The sequence below is a fragment of the Scophthalmus maximus genome, chromosome 13, assembly GCF_022379125.1.
Source record: "Scophthalmus maximus strain ysfricsl-2021 chromosome 13, ASM2237912v1, whole genome shotgun sequence".
NCBI lineage: Eukaryota > Metazoa > Chordata > Actinopteri > Pleuronectiformes > Scophthalmidae > Scophthalmus > Scophthalmus maximus.
Window position 1 is genome coordinate 9,899,682 of NC_061527.1, and position 14,560 is coordinate 9,914,241.

The 14,560-nt window shown below is 38.8% G+C and overlaps 2 protein-coding genes across 2 annotated transcripts; both read left to right on the forward strand.

The window, feature by feature from the left end:
* The first annotated feature begins 64 nt into the window (after positions 1-64).
* polr2h (RNA polymerase II, I and III subunit H) lies at positions 65-3,161 on the forward strand. Its single transcript, XM_035647789.2, has 6 exons — positions 65-253; positions 873-964; positions 1,401-1,484; positions 1,828-1,921; positions 2,115-2,198; positions 2,729-3,161. Exons 2-6 carry the CDS (start codon positions 892-894, stop codon positions 2,844-2,846), a joined length of 453 nt encoding a protein of 150 aa, XP_035503682.1. The 5' UTR covers positions 65-253; positions 873-891; the 3' UTR covers positions 2,847-3,161.
* Positions 3,162-5,310: 2,149 nt separating this feature from the next.
* On the forward strand, positions 5,311-13,443 carry mfsd8l1 (major facilitator superfamily domain containing 8-like 1). Its single transcript, XM_035648556.2, has 12 exons — positions 5,311-5,734; positions 7,400-7,585; positions 7,690-7,752; positions 7,975-8,094; positions 8,530-8,609; positions 8,699-9,071; positions 9,370-9,443; positions 9,724-9,937; positions 10,288-10,410; positions 10,578-10,708; positions 12,022-12,110; positions 12,299-13,443. Exons 1-11 carry the CDS (start codon positions 5,659-5,661, stop codon positions 12,100-12,102), a joined length of 1,521 nt encoding a protein of 506 aa, XP_035504449.2. The 5' UTR covers positions 5,311-5,658; the 3' UTR covers positions 12,103-12,110; positions 12,299-13,443.
* Positions 13,444-14,560: the final 1,117 nt, after the last annotated feature.

A 14,560-nucleotide genomic window follows, 5' to 3' on the forward strand; every position in this document is an offset into this window, starting at 1 on the left:
ATAATAAATCTCTTATAAATAACACTGCATCAACGATAGTGACGAATATCAAGTTTGTATTTTCAACCGGAAGTAGTTTGCGTGTCAAAGGTCGCGCACATTGTTCCTGCGCGGCACAACCGTGGTTCACGTTGTGATGAATGAAATTGTATCCAAAGAGGATTTCTAGCGCACACCACCAAAGAGTAATCTTCTGACCGCGACGTGAGGCGTGTGTGCGGAGTATAACACCAGGGCATCATCTTATTTGAGGGTAAGTTTGGGGAACTATGTGGGCAACATGCTAAAGCTAACAGCTAGCCCGAACAGGAGACGCCACTGACCACGGGTGTATGAGGGCGAACTTACAAGTTTGGCTCACGATCAGTTTTTACCTGGCAACAACTTTGTATGGTTGTCGCACAGTAAACGTATGTTAGTAACCAATTTGATTTATTGTTCATATTCACCGTTGTTCGTCAGTGGGAGTAGACAACCACAGTTATGAACGAGCTTTATCTCATTCAAATCAAATGCACAGTTTTGGTTTACTGTCGGGTGAAGGATGAGGGTTGAGACAGATGTTGTCTAGAGTTAGGAGGTGAGCTGGCGATGTGTGGTCTGCAGAGTCACTGTAAACCCTACGATTTACTGTAGATGAAATACAGTTACAGTAATTTTTCAAATATTGCTTGGCTTCAGGCGCGTGAATTTCATAGAGTAGACTTGCAAATATTCAGTGATAACTCCAGAAAAGTTTTTTTCCCCGTGATAACCTTGTTTGATGTAACTTGTTTGAGGTGACTTGTTGGGTATCTGTAGTATTAGAGGATCTTCCTTGTGTGTGTTGTCAATTACAGCAAATTGTATACTTTTTCCTTTTCCTTTCCAAGATCATAGACCACAACAGAGATGGCTGGGATTCTGTTTGAAGACATCTTTGATGTGAAAGACATCGATCCCGATGGCAAGAAGTTTGACAGAGGTGCGTCAAATGCTTTTTTAATTAAACAAGGCTGAAGAAGGAAGTGAATCTCTGGTGATCTCTGGTCTCTTCGCTGATGTATTGGACATTTCTGCAGATAATAAACCATCAAGCACCTTTCTCTTTCGAAAAAGTCAAGCACCTATCAAGCCAAAGTCTCAGATATTTTATTGATAGTGCAAATTGAAACCAAGGTAAAAGGCAAGTGAATACTGGACTTACTTAATTAGGTGTCCAAGAACACAATTCCAAATTAATACTGATATTATTACTTACTCATTCACTAATGCAGCTTCAGTTATCTACATTTTAATTGTTTGGTGTTGATCTTGCTTCGTAAAGTACCAACCCCAATTTGGAATCGATTATTTTTCTGTGTATCCAGTGTGTCCTACAATTTAAAACTTCAAATCATGTATGATTCTTTTTTGTACAGTGTCTCGTCTACATTGTGAGAGTGAATCTTTCAAGATGGACCTCATCTTGGATGTGAACATTCAGATCTATCCTGTCGATCTTGGTAAGAAAATTAGCTGATTTGTTCTTTGCTTAGTTTGAGTTAAAGACTGATTTAGTTGATAACACAATCCTAATTGTTATTTTTAATATTGCACTTCGCAATAATCTTTTGTGAGGATTCCACAAAATGTGAAAACTATGGCAACCATTTATGTGTAATATCATGCCAGTGATATTCCTCTCTACTTACAACCAAAGGAAACCGATAGAACCTGTAGATGTGACAGAATCTTTAAATTAGGGAACAAAGTACCCTGCATAAAAGACTCACCATAAACCCACAGTGACCATGTACACAATGATATGATTAAAATAGTCTGGTCTTATGTGTCCATTTGATTAAGGTGATAAGTTCAGACTGGTTATTGCCAGTACGTTATATGAAGACGGAACCCCAGATGACGGAGAGTATAATCCCCAGGACGACCGGCCGTCTAGGTACGACACCTGCTCTTCATATATGTGTGCTATATTACCATCACATGCTGTTTAGTTCACTTTTTATATTAAATTATTCAATAAAGTTTTTTCCGTGTAACTATCCCCTGATGTATGCAGTTGTTGTTTTTTTCTGTTTTTTTCCCAGCTAGTTTATATTTTAGCTTTGATTTCACTTTGTCTAAATTTCCAGAGCGGACCAGTTTGATTATGTGATGTACGGGAAGGTTTACAAGATTGAAGGCGACGAGACTTCCACAGAAGCAGCAACACGCCTGTGAGTGATGTTATACTGTTTTATAGAGTAGCCAAGATACCATTAGTATGATTACTATAAAACTCTGTAGTGACTGGCAATGAATTTAGTATTTATGTGATTAGGTACCTGCCATAATTATTTATTATTTTTTATGTGATTTGTTACATTTCGTCTTCTTCTTCTTAGTCTTCGTCTTCATATTCTTCTCGTACATTGTGATGTGTACATAACTACACCATACCACAGTAACATTTCATTATTACACTTACTGCAAATATAAAAAAAACTAAACTCGTTGCAGAATTGCTTTTACAGTTTCCGTTTCCATATGTAGTAAAATAATCCAATTAGTCCATATTTTATGTTGCCTGAAGAAAGCACTTTAAGTGGTCTCTAAGTGAATGATTGTTATTACTTTATAATTTTAATGGAAAGTGAAGGAATGCACATATAACCCCTTGAGATAGTGACACGTTTAGTAGATGGGGGATTATATTTGAAATATATAATTTGTTTGCTTTAATCCATGGTCTTGCTCCTTCTTTCAGCTCTGCCTATGTGTCTTATGGTGGTCTCCTCATGAGGCTGCAGGGAGATGCCAACAACCTTCACGGCTTTGAGGTGGACTCCAGGGTTTACCTGCTCATGAAGAAACTGGCTTTCTAAACTCCAAATCAGCTCGCCCACTTACCCCCGGCTCTTCCACTGCCACAGTCGACCCGGAAGTCACATTGACCTGCAGACTGAAAGCCTTTTATAATCCCAAGTCTGAAGCATGTGGCCATCACCGAGAGCAGCTCACTGACAGAAAACGTGGAGGCTGTAGAAAAAAATGTTTATTTTTTTTTATTCTCATAGTTACGAAATGTTTCCTCGGTGGAGATGGACTACAGACTAAAGACTGTGACTCTTAAAAAAAAAAGTACTGCAACCTCCATCAGCTGGCATAATGTAAATAAAGATTTCTTTTATACAAAGTGATTCTTTGGGAGTCAAGTCACCGTAGATTATTTTTTGTCTGAATATATTTATTCTTTTAGATTTTCTTGCAGCAAACCTTACACCCCAGCAGCTATTTAGCGGCTTAAATTGCTTTTAAATTTTACTCCTCATTATCTGTATCTTAACAGTGCTAGCTACCTAAGCTATATAAATCACAGGGCAGTGGATATGTACAATGGATGTATATCAAATTGATCAATTTTATGAACATAAATGAAGGTAAGAGGTTAGGCATTAGAGTCAATTAAGTTCTGTTCCAATGAAAAGTGTTCACAGGGAAGATGGTCAGTCCACCAGAGTGACAAGAGCAGTATATGCAAGGTGTTGCATGAGTTATGTCTTCATCTAGCGGAATGCTCTTCATCAGCTCATGTCAAATTTTAGAGATTGCACTTAATCGCAGCTTTAAGATTGATATTCTTAGACGGTTATTTATATGTGTGTAGTTACTATGAGTAGCTGCCACCTAAATCTGTTTTTTATGCCTTGCATTCATGAAAAATCCCCAGACCAAACAGCTTCTTGAGTACTGAGAGCATTTGAACTTGAGATGTTGACTTTGAAGCTCTGGAAAGAATTTTTGGAAAATGAAATTATTTTGCTCACAGATGGGACGTTGGTTCCCGGGATGCCATAGTCAACTGTTCTATATTTGCTCGGATGGCTGCAAACTGAAGTGTGGACACTCTGGAGACAGAGAATTGAATTATGGGTGAAGAGGCAGCTTGTGTGTGCAACGCAGGCTTCTCAGTGTCAGCAGTAATGGATGTCACAGGATGGGGAGGGACACTGCCAATGGCTCACACAGGCTCCTGACATGTGCCTGAGAAGCCTGGAATACATTTGAATTCAGCGATTCTGTAGAATAAGCGTATTGCCTTGTGTCAACAGGAGTGGAATGTAAAAAAGTACGGCATGTCATTGTCACACTTTGGACCAATCGATCATGGTTTGGACAACACAGTATGTCTGAGTATTGTCTTACTTGGAATTGTGCCACAATTTACGATTTTCTCAAGGGTACTTCCAACATGACATTGCAGCATGTCACAAAGCAGACGTCGTCTCAAACCGGTTTCATGAACATGACAATCAGGTCATGTGTGCTCCCCAGATGCCAGATCTGAATCACATAGATTGGAAATTGGACCAGAATCTCACAGGTTGTTTCACACATCTCCTGTGGCATGTGACATTTTCATGCATCATGTTGGACCTTATATTTTGAAGTTTATCAACAGTTCATAAGATTGCCTTTATATTTACATTTTAAGTTTGACACTTTTTTTCTTCTGACCTTGGCTAATCAAAGAACTGAAGGATATAATTGAGTTTTCCCCTCTTTTATAGCTCATGTTTTCAAGATTTTACAACTTGCTTTCTCCAATTTTCTGTCTTTTAGTGATTTCCATTCATGTTGCTATGGAAATCAAATTAGACCTTTTCAAAATTTACTTATGAAAGCCGCCCCTTGTTTTGCCTAAATTAGCTTATTTTAAAATGATAATGCCTCTGAGCACACAAATTAATCTGGGCGCTCAATACTTGTTTGTATATTTATCTATCTATTGTGCGACATTGATCAGTTACGCAATCATACATAACGCCTCTGTATGACCGGTACATACTATGAGAAGACACACACATTTAAAGAGAGAAATTACATGAAGTTGGAAAAACATAGGCCTACATTAAATTGAGAAAGAAATAGAAAATAAATCTGTTTTTAAACAGAGAAAAGAGTTTTTAAATGGGACCTTGTTGAAAATTACCTATACCTTAAAGCTCATGAAAAGGAAACAGTCCAAATCGCTCCTCAGAGCTTATGATTCTTTGAAAATATTTGAAGACTGACCTCTATGATCTCTTATGCGCTCAGGGAATCTACTTTTCATTATTATTTATGTTATTATTATTTCATTTTATTTTATCCTTAATCATTTTGCATATTATTTATTTGTTATTTCTTGACACTTGTTTAACGTATCCTTATGTGCCTTGAATATTTTTGTAAGGGTTAATATTAAGACGGTAATGCTAATGGTAATATTCTGTATATGATATTTGTTCAATAAAAATACAAATTAGACCAAATTTGGTGTACATGGAGTCCACCGGAAGTGACGTCGTTGGAGTAAACCGCGCAGGATCCTCCCGGCGGGGTGCGTTCGATTGTTTGCATACACCGCTGCAGAAGAACAGGTCTGCTTCTCCAACCTGTTCAGGTAGTTTGCGTCGCGTCACGGAACGTAACGTGTCACCGGTACGGATGGGTAGATCCATTGCTTTCTTCAAAGTAAAGAGTTCGAGCTGGGAGCGGACAAGGGCTCTGTGATTATGTCCTTGTCGTGTCGGCTCTAATTGGAAGCACCGCACTCTGCATTACCATGTCCGGAGTGGTGCGGGCGCAGCTCTCTGCGGAGACACGACGATGACCGCGGCCAGTCGCCGGAGCGCAGACAGATTCTAGTCGCAGATGGACGACCGACGGAAAAGGAAGCTGACGTTCTGCACCATAGGACTCATCTTCCTCCTGAGCGGCGTGGAATATGGTAGGAGTCGTTCATGCGTGGCTGGGATTTTGACCATAAGTTTTCCCACCAATTATTACACACTTGGTTCCATTTGTCAAGCCATATGGTTTGTAGACAAAGACAGTCATATTTATGTATTTGTATTTATTTATTAATGATAACTAATAATGAGGCGGTGATTGACGTGTCAATGATTTAATTCAATAAACATATTGACTGACTAACTGTGGGACGTCCTGTCCTGCGTCCTGTGAAGTTTTGAAACAGCCTGTCTGGTCAGGCTGTTTCAAAACTTCACAGGATCAGAATCTAGGCCTTCACACAAATGCAACTTGAGCCATGAATAGGTTTGCCATGTGTTCAACAAATAAATAAATATATAAAATAAAAAGATCCTCCTAAAGGTCAACAAAGATGAGTCATGTCAACGCCCCTTGTACACCGTCAAGCGTAGATGTAATGTTCTAAAATATTTGACAAAGGAGCAAGATACTATACGGGCATGACAAGTTTCCTCACTCCCACACACACAAGTCTCTTTCAGGGTGATGTAACTATCCCTCGGACAACAGTCTGGAATTTTCTCAGAGCATGCTTTATTGTGTGTCTTCTGACCCTGAAATTGAATTTGGATTGTATTGGATCAGCACCATCCTTTGTCTAAGCGATAGTAAGGCTGGAAGCAATGACATGGGACGTGGAGAAAGAGCTACCCCTGCAACCAAAGTTAAAGTTTGCAGAGTTCAGGCAGTTTTTTCTGGTATTAATAGCACGGACAATTCAGACTGATCACACCTTGTGTTTAGGTCCTGATTCAGTACAGAATACAACACAAGTGCTTATGCATTAATAGTAGTGGTCAAATGAATACATCCACGTTTGTATTTTTTATTGAAAGTTAAGCATTCAGTGGAAAGCCTTGGATAGGAAAGGTAAACTGCCCAAGTTAAAGTCACCAAAAACTGAAAAATTATTTAAATTCAATAGAAAACAGACCTTTGATGGAATTAGGATATTGGCAAACGTACAGATGTCCTGTAGCAATGGAGGTACACTAAGCCTAACGCAAAAAATTCCAAAATGTTTATGTTGATTGGATGACAGGTACAAAAACGGCTAATTTATCATGAATTTAAGGTAAAAGGAAAATATTTCCAATTACATATTATTACCTCCACCCAGGATGTTATGTGATTGGTTGAGTTTGTCTGTTTGTTTGTTAGCAGGATTACTCCCAAAATTCTGGACGAATTTGCTTGAAAAAATGTTCTTGAGAAAGGTCTCGACCATGGTGATTCAATTTTCTAGGATTTTTTTTTAAGGTAAAACAGCAAGTACTTAGGGGATTGCTCAGCCTTAGCGGAGGCCTACGCTCTCCATGTGCTCTTGTTTGCCAAGTATTCCAGTTATCGCCCAAAATACGTTTGAGCACAACTTTGTAATTTGAATACGACTATTCCCAAGAGCAAATAAGCCTTTAGCTAATACATGTGACGAGGGTTTTTTTTTTCACCTGCAGAGCATAGTTAGTATGAAATATGCTATATGCAGACTATAATGTTAAAAGTATTTGACTAAAAAAGAGTTTAAGTTTTGCCTTGAATGAGTAGAGCTGCAACATTAATTGATTAATCCATTAGTGATCGCCAACTATTTTGATTGCCCTCACTTCTCCGTCCCCAGCTGTGATATTGCCCACAATATGGCGGTACTTGCAGACTTTAGATGCAGCGCCGTACTTCCTGGGTTTGGCACTGTCAGCGTTCAGCTTGAGTGGCCTCCTGTCGGGACCGCTGTTTGGCCACTGGTCGGACAGAACACAGGCCACCAAGAAGATAATCTTGTTTGCCAACATTTTCGAGATAGTTGGTGAGTCATTCTTCTTTACTAATATTAAATGTAGCATGCACTTCACCTTCAATGTGAAAAAACACCTCAATCTCCATTTGACAAATGGACATTTGACTCTCCAGGTAATTTCATGTACTTCATGGGCTACTCCAAGTGGCTCTTACTGTCAAGCAGATTGGTCGCAGGTGAGTCTGCCGCCAGACTTTGGCACTGATCATATCTCCCGTCAAAAAAAGTATAAATTCGAATATGTTAGTTGGCTGTTGCTCAGTATGAATCTTGAAATTGTACCGACTTTAACCAAAAAATTATAAATATTGAACTACCAAATATCTGCTTAGCTGTAAAATGCTGGGCTATGGGATTCAAGGATACATTTTTTTTTATTATAAATATATTTTCATCAGGCATTGGCACGGGTGCGGGCGCATCCATCTTTGGCCTCCTGACCAGAAGCACTGCTCCAGAGGACCGTGCCACAATATTCGCAGCTGCCATGGCGTGTCGACAAGCTGGCCTTCTGATTGGTCAGTGTTCCTCTGCTCTCTGATGGCCACCTGTCCATCATTAAGTGTGTTAGGAATTGTAATGGTTTTTATTTGTATTCTTTACACAGAAACGATATAAATAACGCAAACTTTCCTGGGGCTGGGACAAATGTTGAATGAAAGAGCATGGGGGGATTACACATCGAACAAATAATCAAAAAGTGGATCAAAGTAATGATCAACAAATGTTTGACATATAAGATGTGACCCAGTTGAGGGGTTGCCGTCTTCGGAGGCTACATTTGAAGACCATTTGCGTAACAGTGGTGTGACTCGACTCCATTTCCAAGGCTCCTTCAAACGCGCCTGACAAATCGCGCCTCCATCCATTCCCGGACAATAAAGGATCCAAAGTGTGGATTGGGACACAGCTGCTGTTAAACTGCTTTTTTTTTCACTTTGACGTTGACACAGGTCCAGCATTCAACATCTTCCTGAGGCTGTGCGATTTTCGCCTGGGTCCTTTTGTAGTCAATAAATATACTGCTCCGGGGGTAAGGACCAAACTATCATTTGACCTCTGTGACACATTTTCTGGCCACACCAAAGAAAATACTAACGCTCCTGTTTCACCCCCCTGCAGCTGTTCATGTGCTCGATGTGGATTCTCCTTCAGCTGGTGGTGGTCTTCATGTACTGGGACCTACCACCTCTGGAGAGAAGAAAACCACAGCATGGCTCAACAGCCAACAGCGTGGGCGAGGAGAACGAGAAAGAGGACGAGCATGGGCTTACGGAAGACGGGGAAGAGGGCAACGATGAGGGAAAGCCGCTAATGGGGTCCCAGGAGCTGGTGGGGTCCTACGGCTCAGTGGTGACGCCCAACGCCCAGAGGAGGAACAACGTCTCCTCTGCCTCCAATGCCACTTTGAATCACATCTCCCCACCTCAATCTCCACCTCCTTCAGAGACCCTGGAGTCCTCCACCACCGTTAAGAATTTCAGTAAATCTCGAGGTAGGTTTTGGGGTATCCTGCCAAACATCTTCTTCCTCTTCAAGGTTCCTGGGTGTATTCCCTGACCATTCCAGAGAGTAGACGGCTTTCTATTAATCTCTGTATATTGCAAAACTCTACTCGTAGACTTTGAATTTGTTTAGAAAAAATATTGGAAATTCCAGTTCAGAACTTGATTTCTCTCTTTCTTGGCTCCCTATCGTCCTTCTTTCTGCTCAGAGTGTGTGGTTGGTCTCTGACTCTTTTGTCTGTCTTTTCCTTTGTCAGTCTCTCTGAATTTCTTTTTTTGTCTTTATAGAGTTCTTGAGAGAAGAGGTGGTTGTGCTGTTGGCTGCTCAGTTCATCGTCTTCTTCAATCAGACAGCACTGGAGGTGCAGTGGAGGAAAACACACACACACACACACACACACACACATGCATTCATGTTCCCTTAACATTTCCTCAGTCTGGTTTTTAATGTAGTGTAGTGATGCCTCAGTTTTCTTTTTGGTTTTTTTGAGATATTGACTCATAGAACCTCTGGGAATTAAATTAAAAAAAACATGCTCGTAATGAAATGACTTTTGCAGCCAAGAATAGAATATTTTTAAGGTAAATGTGAGACTGAGTTAAAAATGACCTCACAGAACATATTCACCATTCCTTCCTCAGACCATGGTGACTCCATTGACTCAGAAGTACTTTGGCTACAAGGAAGTAGAGAACAGCGTGATGTACTGCCTCTGTGGCGTGGAGGTGATCGCTGGCTTCTTCTTTGTGCGCTGGCTGAGCCAGCGTGTAGCTGAGCGGGTGGTCCTGGTCATCGGCTTGGCCATCTTGAACATCTCCGGTGTCTGGTGCCTCATCTTCCTGGCTAAACCACTAGGTCAGACAGCGTTGCACTTGCACTGCTCAACATAGTTCTCTCACACCCAAATCTTTAGCAGCAGTGGATGATGATGCCTGCTGCAGAAGGGGCAATGTCTACTGATTTACCGATTTCTTTCCATAGAGCACATACTGTATACAGACAGACAGTATCTGTATAACCTTGTACGTATTCAACACCCACAGATCTGGGTACCTTTACTCAGTATACAGTATTGAGTATACTTTGGATGACAAGCAGGAATAAAGGAATCTTTGTGATCAAAATCAGCCCAGTAGAGCATGCATGTATCAATGCCCATTAACCGATTTGGTGTTTTCTCTTCCGCGACACTTTGTTTTCTGTAGGTGCTTTTCCTTGGCAGCTGACTGAGTTCGTCATTGGGGTGTTTCTGCAGGTTTTGGGTTTGCCCTTTGTAGCGGTGGCCCAGGTTTCCCTCTTCTCCAAAGTCACCTCTGAGAGAACACAAGGTGAGAAACGGCATTATTTAGTAAATGCATCAAAGCATTGATTTTAAAAAAGAAAGCAAGAAGATATTTGAGGATTTTTTTCAAAATCACAGCCGTGTGTCTTAACTGTATGTACAGTCTCTGGTTGAACTCTTTTAAAATGTGTGTCGTGTGTCTGGGTATTGCAGGTTTCAGTCAGGGAGTGCGTCGCTCAGTGGGAGGTCTAGCTACCATCCTGGGCCCGCTGTGGGCTGGTGGCCTTACTGAGAATATATACATCATGATGGGGGTGATATGTGCACTGCTGGTACTGCTCACAGTAAGTGAATGACACAGAGAGCGAGAGAAAAGAGAAGATAATTACAGTATGTAAATGATTAATGACTGTATCTCGACTCACAGTTTTGGTAGTTGGAACATTACTGTTCTGCAAATTCAACCAAGTCGAATCCATGTTCAGATTCTCAGGGGTTTGTTTTTGTTTGTTTTTTAATTTATCAGTCATCTATTTCCTGATCTTCAGATTAAGACTTTTTTTTTTTGCTTTAGAATTTTCTTTTATACAACCAAAGTTTAATTGTGTACTGAAAAGGACAAACAATGTTTATGTTCCTCGTTGATTGGCCCTCATTGCCCGTGTTCACAAGACACAGCCTTTGACATGTTTAAAATCGGAGCCCATAATTTTTGTAAATGAGCATCTCATTCCCTTTTCCAATCAGAAATGACAGCGAGAGTCTAATTGGAACAAATAAAAAAAACAAAGAAACCACGGAAAAGGGTTTAAAGTTAGAAATAGGAGATGCGAGTTGACATCTAATAGCCAGCAGCTCCTCTCGGATTAGGGAACAAACAAGCATAACAAAATGCTTGTAAAGCCTGCAATGAACCGTGGGCGAAACCACAGCCCAACAACCAAATGGTTCCACTATCACTTAGAAATAACCAAACCAAACCTGGGTGTGTGATTCTGAGAGAAGGACTGGTAAAATGAATCTTACCTTGCAGTTCTTTTTTCCCAAATTGGATCCACCAGGAACCTCCATTCACAGCCCTGTCTTTTCTTTCTTTCATTATATTCACATTGACTGTATAGAACATGTTACTGTACATTGCTGAGAGCTCTGATGCAGTATTCCAGAGCCCACAGCAGCATTTCAAGTTCAAAAAATATTTCAGTTTTGAGGATTACTGCGTCCTAAATCTGCTTTCAGGATTCGCCTAGCAAGATTATGATAGGAAAGTGCTTTGTCATATTTTTATTGTCTTTTAAAAAAATTAATATTATCCCCAAGTGGCTTTAGACTAGTGTATTAAAAAGAGGTTGAGACTGATTTGGCTGACTCATAATGGCAGACTAATACCTGTGATTTGACGATTAATTTTTATCTATTTGTCCTTGGTTTAATGTTGCTATTCCTCTTTTTTGTCCTTGAAGCCAATAGGAAATGAACCCTTCGACTCGATTAGCAGAGACTTCTGGGATAAATTAAAAACGAAGAAGAGAATATAGACAACAGTAATTTGTTTTCTCAACTAATTCCTCAGAAGCAAACACTCATTCCCTTGCCTCTCTCATGGAACAGTTTGTCACAGTTTTTATCGATGCTTATCTAATCTTTTTTAATGCAGATTATGCTGGCTTTCTCATATGACCGTCTGGTTGAACCTACTGCTGAGGAACGAGCTGACAGCCCAGACACCTGTGCTTAATCCGGAAGGTATACTGTGGCCATTTGCAAATATAATGGATGCAGTGCTGAATGACTTGTCATATTTTTTATAAAACAATTATTTGATTATTTTATCATTGAAAATATGAGTAAGTTTGTTTCTTAGCTTTTATGTGTGACATTCCTCCTGCATCTCATCCTGTATTTTCTTTTTTTTCTCTGCACACACCCAACAGCATGCATATCATTCCACCTCTAGAGTGTTTGCCTAAAACATGGACTTGTCAACCTTTGTGTGCAGCGGTGGATGGAAGTTTTGGTGTATATACATATATTTCCTATGGAAATATAGAATCAAGATGGCACCACATGTGCGCGCTTCGACCTTTTGCGGTTCTGCAGTACCAAATAGGTGCATCACACATTCTGCTTAACCTTCTGATTACTAGTGAATAAATTCAAATGCCAAATGGTTGTGTTTTTAGCTGACCTCTGACCTTGTGTTGCAGCAGAATCAAGGTTCTGTGTAAACTTTTTTTAAACTTTATTTGGAAAGAGGATGTTTATTGTCTTTTCAAATGAAATATTCAAATGATTGACCAGACTTTTACTTTGCAAATGCATAAGAAGGATTGCAACTTTGATTGAACATAATTTCTAAACACTTATTTATTCACATACATTTAATCTCTGTCTGATATATGTATAAACATATGTCCTTGAACACACAACAAAAAACTTTTATTTATTAATTTAATATTTCAGAATGACCATGAAGCAATATGTGTGTGTGTTTGCGTCAATGTCTGTTACAAGAACTACTAACACTTACACAAACAAATTGCATTAATGTGTGTTTTACCTGTTTATATCAATATGATGAAAATGCTGTTTTAAAGGTATAATGCACAACCTGGCAGTAATAAACTTCTCAGGGAAACATTTAATACTTGTAGTCTCTGGTGTAAAAATGGACACAGTAGTAGATGTTACAATTTGTCTCTATATCATTAATTGGTAAATTGATTGATTAATTAAGAAATATTGGAACCCCTCTGTCTTAGAAAAACAAACATATATAATAGGTGGCTATTAAATTCTGTAAAGGCTGTTGAATTATTAAACTATTTTCCTGCTTCGAAAAGAGCAGAGCAATACACACGTGTGATATTTTGTTGGGGATGTGGTACATATTTTCAACACTGGTGGGCGCTCTTGGTCTTTGTTTCAAAGTATGCGTTTGCCATAATTAAGTCTGGTGTGTGTTGTTTGATCCTTGTTTTCCAGATTGCACTATTGCAAAAGTAAGAGTGTAAAAAAATAGTCATGTATTTGTTTTAGGTGATTGTACAGAAAACAAATAAATTTATCAGTAAAAGAATTGTTGTAGATAGATTATTTCTTGCTGATTTGTAAAGGTCACAAACACCAAAACCCATATTAGTATTATTTCTTTATTTCTTCCATTAATGGGAAGCCCCTGTCCGTTCCTTCGTTGTTCTATATGTATGATTTTTCTTCATAATAATGCAAAAACTGCTAAGCAGATGTCCACAAAACTTGGTGGAAGGAGGAGACATGGGCCAATAGAGAACCCATTCAATTTTGGCAAGGATCTGGACAAAGGGGTGGATGCAGGAATTTTTTATTTGATTTTTGGACATTTTCCCCATTTTCCCAGAGAATAATTCATGGATCTTGATTAAAACATTCAGGCATATTTAGGAGACTGATATCTATGAGTCTTGGTGTAGCTTGATTGGATTTGAGGGGACTGTTGGGCTTTGGCAGAGGTATCGGCTCTACTGAGTGCCATTCCAGTTTGTAATGTATTTATTTATCATAACATGTACATTAACCTTTATTGTATTCCTTGTCTCTTTACAAAAGGATTCACTTCCATCATACTTCACTGGCTTTTGTTTTGTTATTCTCAAGTCAAACTGAGTATATGTGCATAATTATCATAAGGTCAGACCAAAAATACTATAATAATACAAATCTTTGTATATTTCTTGAGTGAAATTTTTATACAATTATTTGTATTTTTCGATAGGCTACTTGTTTTCTTTCAAATCTACACCGCCTTTCATCTTTTATGATATTTCTTTGGTAAAAAATTTGTAAAACAATTTTCTAACATGCATCAAACGTGATCATTGCAATTTAATTGTCAATTACACTTATTTCAATACTTTATATTGCACTTATATATGGTTGTAAATAGTTTAAATAAAAGATTTGGGTAAAGCATATTTACTTTGCCTGTAAATTCATCCAATTTATTTGATCATTTATTATATTGGTATATGTAAATACATATTTGATTATTTCATTTTCAAGATACCATGAACAAAATATTAAACATACATGCTATTTAATGAATTTTTCAGGGTTAATTCAGAACTTTAAAATGCATTTTTAAGTTGCAGAAATGAATGTAAAGTAATGATTTTTTTTTAAATTCTGAAAGTCTTTCATCTGGATGGATATGACCT